The 21022-nt window shown below is 38.4% G+C and overlaps 1 protein-coding gene across 3 annotated transcripts; it reads left to right on the forward strand.

Moving 5' to 3' along the window:
* Positions 1-96: 96 nt before the first annotated feature.
* Positions 97-20419, forward strand: NBR1 (NBR1 autophagy cargo receptor). 3 transcript variants are annotated; one of them, XM_010724629.3, is made up of 21 exons: positions 97-442; positions 2501-2563; positions 3866-3884; positions 4258-4280; positions 5103-5249; positions 5803-5877; positions 6935-7152; positions 8238-8402; positions 8856-9062; positions 10201-10360; positions 10849-11127; positions 11576-11728; positions 12584-12659; positions 13078-13188; positions 13607-13768; positions 13890-14024; positions 14640-14997; positions 15285-15379; positions 15948-16026; positions 17532-17637; positions 18038-20419. In XM_010724629.3, the coding sequence occupies exons 1-21, from the start codon at positions 341-343 to the stop codon at positions 18194-18196; spliced, it is 2892 nt and encodes a 963-aa protein (XP_010722931.1). In that variant the 5' UTR covers positions 97-340; the 3' UTR covers positions 18197-20419. The 3 variants fall into 3 exon arrangements, with proteins under 3 accessions (XP_010722931.1, XP_010722932.1, XP_010722933.1); XM_010724630.3 differs by having other exon boundaries at positions 5806-5877; XM_010724631.3 differs by lacking the exon at positions 13890-14024.
* The last annotated feature ends 603 nt before the right edge of the window (positions 20420-21022 follow it).

Raw genomic sequence — 21022 nt, forward strand, 5'->3', positions numbered from 1 at the left:
TTTATTGTTGTAGTTCTAGTGCACCTGGTTCCGCCCGTCCTGCCCAATCAGGGCGGCGAGGCGGATGACAGGCAAGCCAGGGAGCCAATAACATTACGCGAAGTACAAGGAGCCTGCCTAAGCCGGTCCGCCATGTTAGGGCCGTCGCAACCGCTGAGGAGGGGGTTCTAGTGCTGAGCTGGTAGTTACTACGACGTGGGCTACTACCAGAGCCGTGGCGGGCGGTGAGTGGCAGGCTCCGACTGCCTGTTCCCCCCCGAAATTTGGGTCAGTAGGTGACTGCGGGCTGGGGCTGCCTGGTAGGGTTGCCTGACAGGGCTTCCCTTGCCTCCCGAGGAGCATGGAGCCGCAAGTGAACCTTCGCGTCAGGTACCGCGGGGAAACCCAGAGCTTCCTGGTGTCAGACACAGCGCACACGACGTGGGCCGACGTGGAGGCCATGGTGAGCACTGCGCCACTTCTCTCTTGGCTTCCGGCACTTGCTCATCTTATGGGGCATTAACATTGGTCTTTTTTCAATCTACTGTGGCTTCTGTTTGTTTGTTTGAGCTTTGACAGGTGACTTTTACTCTTTGTTTTCTAGTTAAAATAACGTGGAATAACTTGTTCTAGATAAAATTTCATACGGGTTGGGATTTTTTTTGGTGTGTGTGTGTTGTTCTAATCCACAGTTGTGGCTATGTGGAGATAATGATATCGAGTAGTAAAACACATATAACAATATGTGTTTTAGTACTATCCTGCTGTAAAGCAGACTTTGTTTTGCTTATCAACCATTCTTTTGTTCATTCAGGTAGGGAAGCTTCAGTAATGCTCATCTGTTGCTTATAGAGCATCTTCCTGATTTTACTCTTCTCTGGGTTATCTAGCTGCTAATAAGCCATATGCTGAAACCTTTGCTTAAATGTTTATTTCTGGTTCTTGTTACTGCAGTCTCTTCTATTGGGTGAATTTTAATCAGTGCAATAAAGATTCTGTTGGTTATGATGTAGTGGCAGTGTTATTTCTTATTTATTCTGTCACAGTTCTTTTGGTTGTTTGTTTGTTTGCTTATTACCAGTTTTATTTTCTCTCTTTAATTCTTTTTTAGCTAACGTAATATATGCAGTGGGATATTTTTTCATGAGGGACTTACTCAAATTCAAAACTTAAGTTGTATGATGCTTTCCTAGTTGTATTTCAGCCTTCAAGAAAAGGTGTTAGTTCAGTCTTAAAGTAGTTGTTGATGGGTAGACTGCATAGGAATGCTTGAGTGGGTTTGTGTTCTATTTGCATCAAAGCTGGAAGCAGATTGCTTTTAATCCTCAGTGCTCAAGGAATGAGTGTGCTTAGTTGAGGCATGAGTCTCTATTGCATTAGGGTTACTTCTCTAACCAAGGGTTGGTTCTCCGCTTCGCAGTGTTTTGTGGTAGTACTAGCTAAATTGATTACTGTGTTTTTACTGTATTATTAAATATGTCTAGTGTTTAAAAAGGACAGGCAGATTTATGGCTGTAGCTTGAAGTTTTGGGGAAATAACTTATGGTGTAGAGATATATTTAAATCAGCGTTTTCTTCGCAGAGAAAGAATCTTGTTCTTTCATTGCACTCCCAAAATTAATTTGGGCTGTATCACTGAAAGGACATAGTCACATATAGATTCTGCGATAGAAGTAGCTCTTGAAAGGCTGTCTGGTGATCCATCTACTGTCTTCCAAGATGGCTAGAAGTCTTTTGTTAGAACCAGGCTTGCAGAATATGTCTCAAGTAGAACAGTCTTGGAGGGAAAGTGCAGTTTGTATGGAAAAAAATGCATGTGAACCTCAAGGTCTTATTCAGTGTAACAATTGCTTTTGTTTGCAGTTTAATAATACAGTTTACAGTCATTCAATATTTTGGATTCTGCCCAGTTAATACAATATAGTAGCTGTTCGGATTTGTTGTTCTTATTTGGAAATGCATAATGGATTTACATATTCAGGTGTACAGTGAATCTGCCAGGGAGTAGTAGAATTTAATATTTTGTTCATCTTAGTTTGCATTTATTCTAGTTTCTCAAAACTCAAATAGGTCTGTTGGGGAAAAGAAAGACTGCTTGCCAGTACCAGGTGTTGTTTAATGCACAAGATAGCGTTCAAAGATTGTTGGCTTTAGCTTCTGTAAATTGCAGTGTTTTCCAAGACTGAGTTCATTAACTCTGAGCAAGTCCCCCTAGCATGAAGAGGCTATTCTGTGATCTTGATTGCTGGGTAAATGTTAACTAGATAAGTTGGAACACTAAGTAATTGATTTTTTTGCTTTTCATTATGGCAAGTTGGTAAAAGGTGGGGTGCAGGGAAGGCACTGGGAAGAGTACTTCAACTCCAGAAAAACAGACGTTGTAAAAGTGTTTATTTCAGTTGAGAAACTGAGAGGGAAGGGTGAAAAGATAAACCCTTTTTTTTCCTGTTAATAACCATGATTAACTGAAATCTGCTGGACTCCTGTCTCATAGTATTTGTTTTTCTCCTTTTGCTTACAGGTTAAAGTTTCATTTGACCTGGATGACATTCAGATAAAATACATCGATGAGGATAACGATGAGGTATAATACTGCTCCCTGCCTCTGAAATACAACTGCTGTGAACCTTTCTGCCTCTTGTAGTTAGTCCTTCTGGAGCATATGTTTTGCAGCTCAGAGGAAAAAAAAAAAAAAAAGCCCTTAGTCTCTTGGTTTCACTCTTAATGTAGCATTCCTAATTTCAAGCAGAAGCTATTGCTTCTGTTTTTCACACCAATATAACTCAACAGAAACAGATAGTAGTTCTTTGTGCTCTGAGGAGTGGGTAGTTCTGTTGAAGAATTTTTAGTTATCTTAGGTTTTTTTATCAGAGTAAGGTACTTGTAACTGCTTGTGCCTGAAGCCAGGATAAAGCCGAGTCTCTTCAATATACGTTCATTCTTCTGAGATCCCCAGGCGTTAGCATATGTTTACTTCAGTGATCTGGTGTGCTTAAATCCCCTGCTTATTTAATGTGAATGCTATAATCTGCAAGCAGATTACTGACTCAGAGGCAAATAAGTTACTTCCAGTTGTCCTTGTTGAGTAACTTCCTGCTTGGCATAACTTTGACCTCATTCTTTCTGCTTATCTAGATATTTAGATTGGAGTGTAGCTATCAAACAGAACACAATTGCTGAGCACTCTGAGCTCCACAGATTGATTTGCCACTCGGCTAAATTGCAGAGATGAGGACAAAACAAAAAAATCCTAATAGGAAATGTCAGGATGCTTCCAGAGACATGTCAGGGAAAGATTCTGACCTTATTTTCCAGCCTTTATCTCTCTCATTGTCAACGTATGCGTATACTTGTTTAATGTGTATATCTGTTCAAGATCTCTTTCATGTGCTAATAGAGTAAACATTGATCCGAATTATGTAGTGCTGTTGTGGTTAAATGGCTCCTTGTATGAGTAACTTCTTTGTGCAAGTTTTGATTTAAAAAAAAAAAAAAATGAGCACATGTAGTAGATTGTGTTGCCTTGTTTGTGATCAAGAACGCTTTAAGTGCTGTATGCTTGGCATTAACAGCAACTGGGTCCAACTCTGTTTACTTGCGTAGCAAGCCTTGTGATATCAGCACTGGCTTCTGCTGAATGAGACCATGCTTATTCTGGATGCTAGCAGAGCCGAGGCCGTGCTAATGGTGCAGACCTAATAAAGAACATGATCTACTCCAAAACACTTCAGCATTGTTAATAATTAAACATTGCAGCAATAACAAAAATCTGAAGGGGCGATAAATACTTGGAAACTGAATAAAAGTGCATTTACTTCAAAAGCATGTTAATTTCTAAAACTACAAAAATAATTAACCAGCTGTTACTCATTATTTCTCTTTGCAGGTGTCTGTAAATAGCAAAGGTAAGCTGCTACTTTATCGAACTAAAATCAGGCTTGTTAATAGACTTCAGCTGTTAACTTAGGGAGAAACAGCTGAGTAACCTTGCTTGTTGGAATTCTATATATGGCTAGGCATCAAATTCTTCCCAGTGGAAGAAAATTTATGATACGTTGTAATTTTTTTTTAAATGAGTGAGTTAATCAAATATTAAGTCTCAAGTTTGTAGGCTACATGCCTATTCTTGGTGCCACGTGTACAACAACCTCTTTAGTAGTGCTACTTTAAAATAATTTATGGAAGGCATTCCTAGATGTAAGAGTTCTTAAATACTGTACGCTAAATTTACATGTATTTCATGTAGGAAGCATTCACATGTTTCTCTTTTCTCTTCAGAGGAATATGAAGAAGCTCTGAAGGTAATTGGTCTCTGAATTTTTCAATATATTCAGATTTCTCTAATGAGGATTGTTGTAGCTGAAAAAAAATAGCGTTATCTAGCCTGTGGAGATGAGAATAGCTCAGTTTTCTTGCTTTGGATGATAGCTTGTATATTTTGCTATACTTTAGTCCAGCCAAGCCAATTTTGATTTGGTATTAATTAGTTTGAATATGTGGTTGTGATTCAGTGCTCTTAGCACACAGTGAACAATTGCTGGTGTTATTAAACACGCAGTAATGCCATGTTTGGAGGTAGTGGGCTCTTATGAGATCTGCTTAAAAATCTTGCCATGCATTCTTCATTGTTATACTCTCTGGCAATAAAACCTCCTTTCATGTTAAGAGCTTAGTTACTTCATCTACAGTTGCTTTTTTTTTTTCCTAGACCAAATAAGGATTGCATTGGTTTGAATTGCACAGTACTAGTGCTTTCAGAACTTCTGGCTTGAATTTCTAATCTGAAAATAACGCATGAAAACTTATTTCAGGTTCCTCGTGAGATTTTTGTTGTTTACTGGCTTTATATAAACAGCTTTATTGTAGATTACAGAACTCCTGTAGAATATCTGCCTAATAAACTTCTTGTTTGTAGTGATCTGTCTAATAAGCGTATTGGTTACAAAGCAGAACATAAAAAGCTGGGTATGTCACTCAGTTTTTCGTGTTTTTTGTTGTTCCCTTCCCGCCTCCCACTCCCCACCACCTGCCTCTCTGGTGCAGTATAATGCTGTATTTTTACAAGATTTTGTATGTTAGTTTTTAGTGGAGTAAATCTGGTATATCGTGTAGTGTTTATTTAGATTGCAGTTAAACAAGGAAATCAACTTCAGATGAATGTGTATAAAGAAAGCTCTCCTCTGAAAGAAACTTCGTCTTGTTCTTGGCAAGTGCATGAAAAGACAGTCACAGAGAAGTTGGCGGTTCTTAAAGATGAGCTGACAGCTCAGGTAGGATGCAGAGCTGGATTACATTTTCATTAAAACAAAGAATTGGTATGTTGTTCATTTCATACCTGATTATCATTTTTACTCGTACATTAAAAACCTCTAAGCTTAAAAGTTGGTCTTTGTCGCTACCTGAATATGGCCACTGAAGGTTACAACATTGTTTGAATGTCTATAAGAGGATGTTTTGATGCTGTATTTCAAAGTATGGATTCATTCTCTTTGACCGTTCTGAATACTTCAATAAATAAAATGGACTCCTGAAGTCCTGATTTGCATTCTAGCAACTTTTGGTTGACTTGATTGCTTTGGCTTCAATGTTTAGTTGCATGTGAATGCAAATAAGGCAGAAATGTTTCAGGAAAACTTTTGTGGCTTCCTTGTCTGACTTTCCTGCTTGTTTTCTAAAGAACTTGAAATCTTCATTGTAAAAGACACTTGAGACAGCAATTGGAAAGTGGTTGCTATATTGAAAGTGTGGTTTGGTTGTTTGGTTTGTTTTGCAGTTTCACATACTTGATGTGTTAGACTTTTTTTTTCTTTCCCTCTTCACCAGCAGAAATTAAATCAGAATAGAACAGGAAGAACAAATGAAAGTCCTCCAGAATGGTTTACTAGCTACTTGGAAACAGTATGTATATTTTCTTTTGTGCAATCCTTTAAGAATATTAAAATTTGAGAGGTTTTGGGTGGAATTGATACCTGCGGAGGCCTAAGTCTGTATATCTGATGTATATCTGATTTGTTCTCAGTACTTGTGACCTGAATCTTAAATGGTATTTAGACATCTAATCATTCTGCTATTGCAACAACAAATTGAGATTCATTGTCTAACAGTGACTGTCTAGATTGGTTTTTACAGTGTTGGTGTTACTCTAAAAACAAACAGACAAACTTTGATGCTTGCCACTTTTGTCAAAACTGGGTTGCTTGGTTTATGCATTTGATTGGTTTGAGTGTAGTTATAAGTAGCATTATTATTGACAAGGGCTGGAATAATTGATTAAACATTTTTCCCTTCAGTGTTTTGGACCTTCCGTGCTAGAATCTTTGTTGCACTCCAGGTAGTAATAGGAATTTTGAGGTAGAGCATGCAATGTGGCGTTGCTTTTGGAGAGTCTTATTTCACCAGCTTCAGAGGGGTAATAGTTTCCAGAGAACTGAAGCATGACTTTTGATGGCCTTGCTTTTCTTGGTAGTTCAGTTTAAGAAAATGAGTTCAAGAGTCCAGTGAATATAACCTATGGATTAATGAGGCATGTTAAATTGTTTTAGGCAGGTAATAACATAACTGAGAAGCATCCAGCTAAGGGTGGTAAGAATTAATCAACCAGTGTCTTTGTGAATGAAGATACGGTGGTGCAGTGGTATCTTCAAACTTCTCAATTTTCCCTTCTTTTGCATCTACTCTGTACAAACTGAAGATCTTGGATTACGAAGGAACTGCATTTAGAAAGCTTCTGGTGGATAAAATTGGGACTTAAAGATGTACAGAGACTTCAGGACAGTGTATTGGGAGTTAATTGCCTTAGATTTGTTTCCTTCACTTGGTCTAAGGCTATGGAATAACTTTACAATTTGTAACATAATTTTGAATTTGTTGTTGCTTTTTTTAATTTATCTTGTAAAACTAGCATCGTGAATCTGCATCTCAGTGATGTATTTTTTTTTTTTTTCCCCTTCTTCAGTTCAGGGAACAAGTGGTGAAGGAAACTGTTGAGAAACTAGAGCAGAAGCTATATGAGAAGCTTATTCAGCACAATCAGTCTTCAGAATTCTCCGAGAGCTGTATTACAACAGCACCTCCCAGTTCAGAGACCCAAACAAAGAATGGTAGTCAACCTGACTGGCTAATCTCCTGCTGCAACTGCCAGGCTCGCATTGTTGGAGTTCGCTACCAGTGCAGGTAGAACATGATGAGCAATGACTGTATAGGAAACTTAACAGGTTAAGCATGTGAATGAGAGTTTGAGAAGCCATCTTCCATGTTTCTAGTCTGGTGGATGGTATAGGCTTCAGAACTATAGTATGTATCTCGTAAAAAGTTTGATCTCTGCTGTTGCAAACAGTCCTTATCTGCATAAGACTGAGATTAATAATGCTTTGAAAAAACATTTCTTAAAAGAATATAAGAGAATTTTCAGACTCCTGTTGTTCTCAAGCACTTCAGAACTTTTTCTAACATACAATGTGCGGTAGTTAAGCTAACAAAACACTTTCCTTTACAAGTAAACAAAAGCATGAGAACTATAGCTACCAGTCTGTCAGAACTAAAAGGAGAATTTTTTTTTTATGGTCAATGAGTTTAAAGGATGTAATGCTTTTATTTATTTATTTATTATAATTTTATTTTAAATGAGCTTCCCGTCATTAGTCTGTTAATAGTATGTTTTGAGCCGCTTAAGTGAGGTATAGAATGTGAAGTTTTTGTTTAAATGAGGCAGTTGCTGTAAAGGCAAGTATTTTAGAATTTGACAGTAGCAGTGAATTGAATGTCAGTAGGGGTTTTCTTTGGGGTATTTACTTTTCTTTGTTTGTATTTCTCTGGGCTGCGGTGACTCTTGTTTTTAACCAGTACTGTTCCTGTAAGAGCAATCCCCTTTACATTCTGAAAACGTAAATTGAATTCTCCATATCTCCTTGTGTAAGTGTAATACTGTTTCTGGTGTTGGATTTCACTGTAACGTTTTATTCTGTAGAATAACAGTTGTCAGTAACTTAAGCTAAACAAAATGTTTAGCTTTTCCTTGTGTATTGGAGAAGGAAATGGGAAGTGCTTTGCTAAGAAGAGAGATTTGATATAGATGTTCCAGATACTGATGTATATGGGGATGAATGAACTTCTTTCACTCAGCTGCTGCCTACAGTGATAGTTTGATACTGAGTTTTAATTATTTTTTTTAATAAATGGAAGGATTAATTGTTGTTGTTTTCTAGTGTATTAATTCTTTGTCTACCTCCTGGTAACCTTCTACCTTTACTACTTTGCAGTCTCTGTCCAGCCTACAATATTTGTGAACAGTGTGAAGCAGGAATGTATGCACATGATCCTAATCATATATTGCTAAAGCTGCGAAGACCTATGCTATGTATTGCTGAAAACTATGATGTTGCACAGTTTTCTCCTTGCCAGCCCACTACTCTGGAGCAAGTTAGGTAAATGATGGCACCTCTCAGTACCTGATAAGATTGTCCTGGCAGTAAAGTAGAAAAACCTGTCTTGCAGTTGGTATTCTGCTTTTATGAATTCAGATTTATTCAAAGTAGGAGATGGTACTCTGCAGTGCAAGTATTTAAAAATAGCTCTATACTTACAAAATGACTTTAGTCAAGAATTTTACAGAGCTTTTAATAGTAAAATAGAAAAGATGATAGGTGGGTAATAGGCTTTGAGTGGTTGCTTGTTCTTTGAGCATGTTCTGATCTGTCTTCTTTTGACCAAGGCTATTCTAAATACCTTTGACAGCAGCTATGAAGTTGTTCTTTGAGAATCATCTGGTATCCTGTTTAGAAACGAGAGGCATTACTTGAAGTGTTCTGAGACTGTATTGACTAAAGCTGAATTTTAATCAATTTAGTATGCTTAACAAAGTGACACTCTCTCTGCAGGCTCCAGAAGCAGATAGACAAAAGATTTCTGAAAGCAGAAAAGCAGAGGTTACGAGCAGAGAAGAAACAGCGAAAGGCAGAGGTCCGAGAGCTCAAAAAGCAGCTAAAGTTGCACAGGAAAATTCATCTGTGGAATTCTGTCCCTGTATTGGAAACTAGTGGCTCACCAACTCTGAAGCCAGAAAATCTCCAGCACAGTACCATACCGTAAGGGTTGTTATTAGCTGATCAATTCTTATTTGCACTGTCTGGCTGTTTGTGATGACACCAAGTTAAAGTAACAAGGAAGGCTGTGAAGTTGGTCACTCATTCAGAATATCATTTGTGATTGAATCCTGTGAAAATTTTGTCTAAATAGAATTTGCAAGATGAAGTGTTCCTTCTGAAGAGAGTAGCAGAAGAAGGAAAAAAAAAAAAAAAGCAACTGTGATTATATAGGTTGACAAGGGAAGGAGAATGCCTAGGGATTACAAGTGTGTACATGCAATGTAAATTAACATTGCTGCTAGCTTCTTTGAAATTCCATGTTTTCCTGTTTTTAATTGTCTCCTTATTGTCAAGTATATTCTGTGTACATGCATTCAGTGGTTTTTTTTCCTTTTCTTCTTTGGAATGAATTTAGGATGAGGCAACAGCCTTTCAAACAAGGCAGACTACTTTGCATTTTTGAGTTCCTTTAGGTTTTATGAATGCACTGGGCATTTAAGGGTTGATTAATAACTTCTGTTTGTGAGGAGCTTAAAATAGTTATGGCATCCTTCTGACTGAACAGAAATATTAAAGGAAACTCAGTGCTGCTAGTTGGAATCTTTAGAAGTTAATATTGATGGTGAACTGCTTTACCAATCCTCTGTCAGTGCACTAAACTGTTGGTAGAGCGTTTGATTTTATTTATTTATTTTCCTTTCAGGCAAATCTGTGGTACTTACTGGGAAAACAGTGTTCTTTGTAAGGCCAGATAAGAAAATATCATTGATTCAAAATCAGAACGATAATGACTTTCACTGATAAGATAATGACTGACACTGTAGTAGCATTGCCCAAAGTGTTTTAAAACTAAATTAAAAATCAACTGAAGAGCAGTGAACCTTTCTTTTAATTCTTGGTGTTGTAATCATAATAGAGATTCTTCCAAATGAGCAGATCTTATTTTTGTATGCTTCCTTTTTAGTTAAGCAAAACAAACTGCTGTGTGGTGTTTAGGCTTGAGATTAAAACTGTACTAAAACATTAGTTTGGAAACATGTCTAGAGACAGGAAAAAAAACATAAGTATGCTATTCTGTTTTAGCCATAACAACTGAGTAACTTCCTCAGTTTTAGTTTATTTTTCTTCACCCTCCTAGGAGTCTCAGTCAACACTTTCAAGCTGTTGTCCCAACACTGAGTGCAGTTTTTGTGGATGAGAATTTGCCAGATGGTACTCGCTTGCAGCCAGGAACAAAGTTCATCAAGCACTGGCGAATGAAAAATACTGGCAACGTGGAATGGAGCTCAGACACAAAGGTATCTTTCCTTTGTTAACTCTTACATACTAAAATATTTGTAGAGAAATAAAGTTTATATGTATTAGGAATCTGAATTCTCTCTTTGAACCTGTTTATGATTTATTTTGACTAGTTAATGAACTGGAAAGTGTAGAGCAGTTAAGCTTTCCTTAAAACTGGAGAGCATAGAAGGAAAGCAATCAAGGCAAATGTCAATGAAAATGTCTTCTGTTGTTATTCTAATGTAATAATAGTGCAACCTGGTTACAGCAAGTATGTTGCATTTCTGATTTCTGGAACGTTTTCTGCTGTGAGTGTTTACTGAATTCCTGTTTAAAGATGAGTACCTTCTTACTTTGTGGTCGTAAAGACTAATGTGAATCTTTACTAGCAGCTGCTCTTTGTCTAGCATTTGTATAAAGCCTTTTAGCAGAGAAGTTTAAAATGCTTCTTTCTCACTACTTGTAAAGAGAAACTTGTAAAGTTTTTTGCCTTTTTCTATTTCAGCTGAAACTTATGTGGGGAAATCTCACATTGGCATCTTCTGAGAAAAAGGATGTGTTGGTACCATCCATACCAACGGGACAAGTAGGAACTGTTTCAGTTGAGTTTGTGGCTCCCAATATAGAAGGAACTTACACCTCTCACTGGAGGCTGTCGCACAGAGGGGAACAGTTTGGGCCTAGAATCTGGTGCAGTATTGTTGTGGATCCCTCCCCAACTACTGACTCTTTAGAAAACAGTTGGAAGGATTTTGAGAAAGATAATATTTCCAGTAACAAACAGGCAAGTAACTCATCCAGTTTTGGGGCACTAGTGAATTGTCCGGTAGTTTGAAGAATATGCATTGTTCTCTGCATTCCTAACTATACTGATCTCTGGGGAATCCTTTTAGTAGTTTGCTTCTGATTTTTTTGTTTTTCTTTTTTTTCTTCAAGTTATTATTCTTAGTAGAGAAGAAAAACAACTTATTTTGCACTTTAAGTTCTGAAATAGTAATTATTTTTTGACAGACATGCAGTAAGTTACTGATCTGTTTCAGCTATGTCTTTTTTTTTTTTGTGATAAAATGAGACAGATTTTCTTCATGTTAAATATTGTCCTTTTGGCTTTAAAATGAGCAGAATTTAATACTTTTCAAATTGCTTGTAACTTAAATAATATTCAGGCTTAATGTTTTATGGCTTACATTTGCTGCCTAAGGTATTTCTGAGATTTTTTTTGTCTTTTGCAGGATGCTTACTTGAAGACAGAAAGAAATGCTCACGTTACGGGTGAAATTGTGGAACAGGCTGAGATATCTCTGCCAACTTGTCCTTTGAAGATGAAAAATCTAGCCAGTGAGAGAGAATTCTACATCCCATCTGTTGATCTTCTCACTGCACAGGTAAAGTGCTTTAAAAAAAATAGAGATTAAACAAACAGTATTGCTTTTGATATCTATGTACATAGACATCCATAAGATTAAGTAGCTTTTAAGCTTTAGAATATCCACTATGTTTTCAGGAGGAGTATACTGCATTTTATATAGCAGAACTATTTCTCTGAATTGTTACAGGGGGCTGTCACTGCAATTAAGGTATGTGCTAAGATTTTCCTTGAAGAATTGTGGTGTAGGGTCTTTGATCTCTGACAATGGAGTACGTAATTTTCCCTCTCACTGCCTTAATTTGTGTATTATTTTCTCTAGTGAGGGGTGGACTCAATGGGAAAATGGTCTCCATCTGAGGCCGTGCCAAGTAACTAACAGAATGGAGTGGACCCTTTAAGATACTGGTATTATAGAATCACCAAGGTTGAAAAAGACCTCTAAGACCATCCAGTCCAACCATCCACGTATCACCAATATTTTCCACTAAAACATGTCCCTCAGTTCAACATCTAAATGTTTCTTGAACACCTCCAGGGTCGGTAGTTCCACCACCTCTCTGGCCAGCTCATTCCAGTGCCTGACTACTCTCTTTGAGAAGTATTTCCTAATGTCCAACCTGAATCTCCCATGGCGCAGCTTGAGGCTATTTCTTCTAAGCCCTATCGCTAGTTACATGGGAGAAGAGGAGGCCAACTCCCATCTCACCACAGCCTCCCTTCAGGTAGTTGTAGAGAGTGATAAGATCACCCCTGAACTTCATCTTCTCTGGATTAAAAAATCATGAATTCCAGGGATCTGATGCTGGGAAGTACCACGTTAGCATTCCAGTTCGTTGCTTGTTGATGAAAACGGTGGGATTTCTTTCTCTAGGATTTGCTGTCCTTTGAGCTATTGGACATCAATATTGTACAGGAATTAGAGCGAGTGCCACACAATACGCCTGTTGGTAAGGATATTCTGGTGAACTGTTGCTATAATCCTGAGTTACCATTTACTTAATGAAAACTTGTCTGGGCAAGAGTTTTTGTTCTTTGGGCTAAAGTGTCTTCCCAGCTACTGTGTTGGCTTTTTTTGTGCATCACTAGAGGAGATTTAGTTGTCACTTGCCACTTTCAGTCTCTTTTTCAATTTCACATCCCCAAGACCATAAGATTCTAGGCGTTCTAGAAGATTGCCATTTGCATTCCTCAACAAGTACCAGTGATTGCAAAGTTAATTGTCCATTTTGCCAAAGTATTTTGTAAGATAACTGCTGTCTTGGAAGAATATTTTTTTTTGTTAAGAAAGGATCTTAAAAAGTTACTTCCTGGGGGACAGTTCCTATTTCTTTAATGATAGTCATCTTCATAATCTTTGTTTTACAGACATGACTCCATGCATGTCCCCTTTGCCACATGATAGCCTCTTGCTAGAGAAACCTGGCTTAGGTCAGATAGAGGAGGAAAATGAGGGGAGTGGATTTAAACCAGTGTCTGGTAAGCAGTAATGTTGGGGAGCTTGAGAATGGGGAGGGAAGAGGTCATTTCTGATATTGTCAAATCTGATAACTGGACAGAAGTTGTTTTATTTACCTAAAGAATTGGAACTCCTGTTTTTTGCCTTTCTGTGGAAAAACAGGTTTTTTTTTTGGTTGTTTGTTTGTTTTTAGAATTGGTGAGAGAACTGAATTTGCTTTTTAAGGTCTAGATTAGACCCTCACATTCAATTTCAACTTCAGATTAATTCCAAAATCTTCAACTTCTGAGGAATAATCAGTACATAGAATCAGTATTGTTAGCCTTGGCTAGGTTAAAAAAAAAAAAAAGTTTTATGCTTGTGTTTTCTTGTGGTGACATTCAAGTAATCTACTGTGTTTCCCTTTCAAAGTAATGATTTAAGTCTGCTTTTCTACAGGTACTTGTGTGGTGAAAATGAAAACTGAACATCCACTGAACCAAGAAGAAGGGGAGGAAGACATGAGTGGGACTCAGTTTGTCTGCGAAACTGTAATTCGCTCTCTGACTCTGGATGCTGCACCTGACCATAAGCCCCCACAAAAAAAGAAATCCTTGAAGAGTGAGTACTGTATTTAGCTGACTTCTGTGGCATTACTTTCCTTGCAGATATTGGCTACAAATTGATTTATACTGTAGCTAATGATAAATTTTCAAATTGTTTTTACTGATTGTTGTATTAGATTCTTTGCAAACATTCCAAGACGCTTTCAGTTGTAATGTGATAAATGAAGAAACTTCTAAGATAAAATCTCAGTCTGTTTCTAAAAAGGAATCAAAGATCCATCAGTCAGAGGCAATGACAGAAAATGGCAATGGTAAGTAAAATAAGTCTGAATTGAAGGTGAAGTTATAATAGGAACTGCAGGAAAAAAAATCAGTTACAAAAAGGTCTCTGGTGTTCTAGGACTCTGGTTCTCTTGATGTAAGAATCAATGTTGCATCAGAAAATTGGTGTCAGTGCTTTGAAAAAATGGCTATTTTGAGAGCTTTGCTTTAATTAAAGAAGAAAAATAAAAAGTGAAATTGAGATAATGTTCCAGTCAATGTTCCATTTGTTACTCCAGTCATTCAGATAAGTGCTCACAGATTATGTATGGCTGGCACTTCTGTAGTTTGTGTGTGTAGTTTGAAGCCTGTGCTTACATCTGATACATATAATTTGAAATTGAAAATTTCAACTTGAAAACTTCTGTTCTCAGTGTAACTGTTATTTCTGTTGTATTCCACCTAAATTTAATATAAGATCAATGCCTACCTCCTCCCATCATGAAATAATATTAATAAAAAAGCTCTTATATAGTTAACATTGGTAGCAAAGGCTTAAAGTTACTTCTGAGTAACTACCCTTTATGTCTAGAACAGTACTGTCTTTTGGTCTTATCCGGGCAAAATAGACAATTTTTAATACCTTTTTTTTCTTTTTCTCTTAGACGAGCTTCTACTGTCTGATGAGAGAACAGAATGCATTACTGTCAGATTTGATGAAGATGAAGGTGATGATAAAGATGATATTCAAAGTCAAGGCTCGTCCTCTTCATCAGAGGATTATATCATTATTCTCCCTGAGTGCTTTGATACCAGCCGTCCTTTAGGGGAATCCATGTATAGTTCAGCTCTTTCTCAGACCAGCCTGGAAAAGACAGGAGAATCTGAAACAGGGGCGTGGAATTCAGAAGGGGAAAGGCACCCACAGATGCATAGCGTCAATAATGTTTTGACAACTTCACAAACACTGGCTGTAGTACCATTGACCTCGGAAGTTGTGGACACCTTACCCGAGACAGAAAGGTATGCTTCTAGGACAAGAATAAAGAGTTGCTGCAGGCTTTACATGGATGTTGTGATCAAGTTCAGTGTCCAAATAGAAATTGTTGTGGAAAAAAAATCAGTTTTGCATGTGCTTCTGTGTCCTATATCTGTAACTTTTATTATGAAACTGTGCTTAGCTGATCAGTGAGTAGAGAAGAAAATAAGGGAGTACATGAAGATTTCTTTTGCCTGTTTACCTAGATTTACCTATATGTGGGCACATTGAATTGAAGGGAAAAAGTAATTGTTTTGCTTTATGTTTTCAGAAATCTTGTATCTCTTCAGAATCATATCTTCCAAGAGCCAAACATATCAATTTCGGAGAATGTCTCTTCCACTCCTTATAATCAAATAAGAGAAGGTATTGACTGTACTTACTGAAGGGTGCACACATAGTTGCATTCTATTCTTTATACCTACAGTTGAGTTTTGTGTCTTTTATTATTGAGGATGTCTTTTATTATTGAGGGGAACATAAACTTATCCAAGTAATAACAATGTATTTCTCTCAGGGTGTTTAAAATTTTATCATACAGAAGACTTGAATAACTTTGTGAATCAGGTGAGAATAGTGTCCATTGATTAAAAATGGTAGAAGAGCACTCAGAAGTGCCTGTATATATGTAGAAGTTTATCTTGCTGTGGAATTAGTATGCTAAAGCCATTGTTGCAGTTATTTGGAGCTCAGACAGCAGATCGTATTGTGGTGAAGCAGATACCCACTGACTTATCAGCCAAAAATAAGTCCTAGAATTCTTTTGATTATATTAACTGTAGTGAGAATTTTGCATGCCTAGCTTGCATCTGGGTTACCAAGCTTGAAGGTTTTAATTTAGACTGAATCTCACTTGATGTTTAAGTGCATGTTGAATCTCTTCAGCTTTTAGTTAACTGTATGTGTTCATACGGTATTTTCTTTTTCCTTCCAGAATCTAGTGGTGAAGACAAGCATGAACCAGGATCTTCTGTATTTCTAACTAGTATCCGGAAGGGCTCAGAATACACAAGGTAATGAAGCAAGCTTCACAAATTCTGTTCGTTCCATGGCCTTTCTTTGAAAACTGAGTGACTAAGAGTCAGTGGAAACCAGACAGAAGTTACTCTGGTCTGGATGGATATGTCACAGCTTCTATGTATGTAGAGTGTTTAATCCTTTCAAACTTTCATTTTATGTACAGTAAGCTAATATATTTTAGCATTAAAAAAGTACAAATTAGCAGAAGGAATGGAAAGCTTGATTCCTGAGCAGCAGTGATTCTTTTGGATAGAATTCATAGAATCACAAGGTTGGAAACAACTTATAAGATCATCTAGTCCAACCGACTTCTCATTACCACTGCTACCACAAGCTACTAAACCAGATCTCGCAGCTCCTCATCCAGACGCCTCTTGAACACTGCCAGGGACGGTGACTCCACCACCTCCCTGGGCAGCCATTTCAGTGCCTGACCACTCTCTGAGAGAAAGTTTTTCCTCATGTCCAGCCGAAACGTCCTCTGGTACAACTTGCAGCCATTTCCCCGGGTCCTGTTTGTTGCCAGTGAGAAGAGGCCAAACCCCTCTTCACCACAACCTCCCTTCAGGAAGTTGTAGAGTGCAATGAGGTCTCCCCTGAGTCTCCTCTTCTCTGGTCTAAGCTCCCTCAGCCACTCCTCATAAGACTTGTGCTCCAGACCCCTCACCAGTTTCGTTGCCCTTCTCTGGACATGCTCCAGGGCCTCAATGTCTTTCTTGTAGTGAGGGGCCCAAAACTGAACACAGTACTGGAGGTGCGGCCTCACCAGAGCTGAGTACAGGGGATGATCCCTACCTGCTCCTGCTGGCCACACTATTTCTAATGCAGGCCAGGATGCCATTGGCCCTCTTGGCCACCTGAGCACGCTGTCGGCTCATGTTCAGCTGAGCATCAACCAACACCCTCAGATCCCTTTCCTCTTCACAATCATCCAGCCACTCGTCCCCAAGCCCATAGCGCTGCATGGGGTTGTTGCAGCCAAAGTGCAGGACCTGACAGTTGACCTTGTTGAACCTCATCCCATTCACCTCAGCCCAGCGATCCAGCTTATCTAGATCCCTCTGAAGGGCCTCCCTACCCTCAGGCAGATCGCCGCCACCTCCCAGCTTGGTGTCATCTGCAAACTTACTGAGGGTACACTCAATCCCCTCATCTAGGTCATCAGTCAAGATATTAAACAAGATGGGCCCCAGTACTGACCCCTGGGGGACACTGCTTGTAATGGATCGCCAGCTGGATAAACTCCATTAACCACTACCTGTTGGGTACGGCTCTCTAGCCAGTTTCTTACCCAAAGAAGTGTATACCTGTCCAGACCATGGGCAGCCAGTTTCCCCAGAAGAAGCCCGTGAGAGACCGTGTCAAAGGCTTTAACACAGATTATTCTGTCCAACAAGAAATAAGTCCCAGTTGAGCCATTAGTGGGAAAAGATTTACATTTTAGGTGAAAGAAAGATGGCTTTTGCTGACCCAAATGTAATACTTAACCTTTCTACAGGCACCCACAAGGAGGCAGTATTGCAGGAGATATAGTTAAAGGAGCTTTGTCAGTTGCTGCCTCTGCCTACAAAGCATTATTTGCTGGACCACCCATTACAGAACAGGTAAATGTCTTTTTCCCATGTTCTGTATGAGTTTTACAGAATTCCAAAGTTAAAATTATAGGAGTTGGTACCTTAATAAAACATATGCTCTCTGTGTTGATGTTTCACAACACATTGCTGCAACAGTAAAATGTTATGCTTGATGACATCCCTTGGAAGCATGGCACTCCCACAGATGATAGAGGAGTCTATGCTGTGGAGATTGAAGCTTGTCTTTTTAAGCATAATGCAAGAGCAGTAATTCAAATTTACAAGTGACCAATGAAAGTAGGTGCACATTGCTTCTTTGTGGGTAAAAGGCCCCAGTGTCATCGCTTCATTCCAGTATAATGCAGGACCACTGCTCAAGATGGCAAAAATAAGATAAACAATCTTCTCTCTCTTGTTTTGTTTTTATCAGCCTGCAGTTACAGAAGAGCACACTGCTGCTCTTCTATCCAGTCTGTGTGAGATGGGATTCTGTGACAGGCAGTTAAACCTGAGACTGCTGAAGAAGCACAACAATAATATGGTTCAGGTGGTAACTGAATTGCTTCAAATTAGTAATGCTTCAAATTAGTAGATGCTGAACCTTCCTGGTGAAGGGGTGAATCGCCTTAGTTGAGCAAATTCTCACTAAACACTACAACATTTGCAGGCTGGCCTTCAACTACTTTGGAGATATAGATAAAACTTTGACTTCTTTTTGAGCTTTTGACTTTTTCTTCTCATGGAAATGTCAAACAATGCTTGTCACAACATTTTACAAATTGGAGACCAGAATTTCAACTTTATATTTGCTGAAATCAGATGTATTGAAGTTGGTAACTTTATACTGAATCCTTTTTACCTGGAAGTGTTATAGAATGACTTCAGCCTGCACGCTTCCCCTTTTACTGTATGTAAAATACTTTTAAGCAGCTGGGAGCTCTTGTTTTGTTGACTTCTAACACATTGCTTCCTGTTACAAAGTTTAAACTGTTTCTGTAAAATGTGGTCTTCTCTAATTTACAAGAGATACCTGCTACTTGGAAGCTGTTTCTTCTGATATGATATAGTTATCAATTTTTGTCCAGTTCATGATAGCAGTGTAACAGATTTAAACCTTATGAATCATTTTTGGGGGTGTGTGGGGGGAGGGACAGGGGAGGAAATGTTGCTCGTATGTTAAAATTAGTCTTGAACCATCAAATGACTTCTGAAAAGGCTGAAGTTAATTTGAATGGATGTATACCAGGAAAATCACTGTTTCTTGTAGCAGAATAAAGTGTAAGAGTTAATTTACCAGCAGCTATTAACTGTAACTATTTGTAGTAATTACAACAGTAAACTTATATCTAACAAAAAATATAGCCTACATAAAATATCTTGTTAAAAATTGAGTTCTACTGTAGGAAGAACCTTTCTAAGAACCTTTGAGAAGGTTCTTTGGGGGGAAAAAGAAGCGTAAAAAACCCCTGTGTTTTTTCTGCATTGTCCAGACATCCTAATACTACATAAAGAGTTAAAGTGCATAAAAAGCCAAACTTGAACTGGAGTTTGAATTCTGGTAGCATTTGGGAAACAATCCACCCCCACTGCCTGAGGTAGGGGTTGTGCAACCTATTTTAATTTGAGAAATTTATTAACTTAAGCAGTGTTAAATATGTAGTCTCTGGCAACGGTTCTAGCTGCTTTTATGTTTCTGTAAACACATCTACAGAATTTGCTATCTCTCCCAATTTTTCCTTACATACACATACTTATTTCAAAGTTTAAGAATTCCCTCCCAAACATCCTGAGAGGTGATTTGATTCTGAAGAATCGCAAGAAACCAGTTTACATATGCTGCTGTGCAGTGGTGTATCTATAGATAATTGCTCTGAAAGTGACAGCAATGTTGACTACATTCTTTCTTTTGAATAAGCTTTCTTAGTTGCTGCAGTAGGAGACCAGTGATCCTGAGATATAAATACTACTACTTCTTCAAAATAAGGTGTTTTTATTTTGACACAACATAGCTGAAGCAGCTTTCAGTATTCTGACTGATCAGATGCTCAGTATTAGTTTTTTAAAGACCTAATACTCTCCATGATAAGATACCATTAAAATAAGTGAAGAAAAATATGTATCATACTGTTTCTGTTTTAAACCTATTTTTATAGATTGTGGAAGGTAAACTCTTAAATGCTTATTTTGGAATACAGTAGGACTATTTTGCAGTGTATCCCATCTGTCTGTACCCTAGTACAGCTGTCTACTGTGGACCAGATAAAGGCTTTTCTGTAAATTGAAATTATGGTGTTTTTCTTTCCCCACTATAACTTACATATACTGATTTGAATATCTTTTGGCTTATGCTTACTTATGATGAGGAGAGGACATGGATAAATGTAGTAGCTGGTGAAGTTAGTAAACTTAATTTGTTTGTCTGCTTTGATCTGTAATGCCCACCAGTACACTTGCTCTTTCTATGTACACCCTCATACTTAAGATTTTAATGTGTTCTGTAAATTAAGAAAAACACTAAAACGTTTGAGGAAAAGCACTTCATTGCAGATTGAGTGTGAAGTATGAAATAGTGTTTTCTTTAGGTTACCTTTTACTAGAGGTTAGATAGTGTATGCTCAGGCTTAAGATGTATTTCTATTGGCTTTGTATATTTTGTTAATGGATGCATGGTATAATTTATAATATATTCTATAGTACAAATATGACCTGTACCTGGTTTAGGATAAGCTCTTTAAATTCAACTGTGATGTAGGGGAGAGGAGGGTAGAAGACCATGTTTTCCTTTGACCTTACAATAAATCTCTTTATCTGGCTGGCTCTCATTGGCCTCTTTACAGGCAGCTGCTCTGGCTGGAGTGCTCAGCTGTGGCTGTTCCCCTCTGCCCTGGCAGCTCACTGCCCTGCCACATCATTAGGACCCTGGCGAGGTGGGTGCCCCACTTCTAAGGAGGAACATATGCCTGCCCTGTGGTGCTGCTGCTGCTGTGGTGGGTGATGGGTTAGCAGGGGGAGGTGAGGGAGTGGGCTGGAGTTACTCAGGCAGTGCCAACTGTGGGGATGCTGTGTCCTGTTGCGGCTGCAGGCATGGGGCTTCTGGGCCAGTACTAGAGTGGGCCTTGAGAAGCCTTTCAACAGGGGCTGGACCTAGCCTGGCCACTGCAGCGGCATTCAGGCCTGTGGAAGTTTGCTGTGCCCCTGTCCTGTTTTGAGGTGGTGAGGTCTCAGAGCTTGCATTATTAATTGCTTTCTGTTTCCTTGGTAGAGCTGAGGCGTGGTGGAGGAGGTGGGAAGGAGCTAGTAAACAGTAACTTTTTAAGTATGAGAAGCTGCAGCTTCACTGCCTGTGGCTTGCGAGAGACTGCAGTTATGGTGACTATGCTACAATAGTAATGGGACTCTTACTGTGTTAGAGAAG

This window comes from Meleagris gallopavo, chromosome 29, assembly GCF_000146605.3.
Source record: "Meleagris gallopavo isolate NT-WF06-2002-E0010 breed Aviagen turkey brand Nicholas breeding stock chromosome 29, Turkey_5.1, whole genome shotgun sequence".
NCBI classification, from domain to species: domain Eukaryota; kingdom Metazoa; phylum Chordata; class Aves; order Galliformes; family Phasianidae; genus Meleagris; species Meleagris gallopavo.

What these genes read in the sequence shown, in the direction of transcription:
- NBR1 (XM_010724629.3), top strand. Translation starts at nt 341, where the DNA reads ATGGAGCCGCAAGTGAACCTTCGCGTCAGGTACCGCGGGGAAACCCAG. An exon ending in GGAGTTCGCTACCAGTGCAG is followed by an intron (nt 7,153 to 8,237) that starts GTAGAACATGAT and finishes ACTACTTTGCAG; the next exon opens with TCTCTGTCCAGCCTACAATA. An exon ending in AATGACAGAAAATGGCAATG is followed by an intron (nt 14,025 to 14,639) that starts GTAAGTAAAATA and finishes TTTTTCTCTTAG; the next exon opens with ACGAGCTTCTACTGTCTGAT.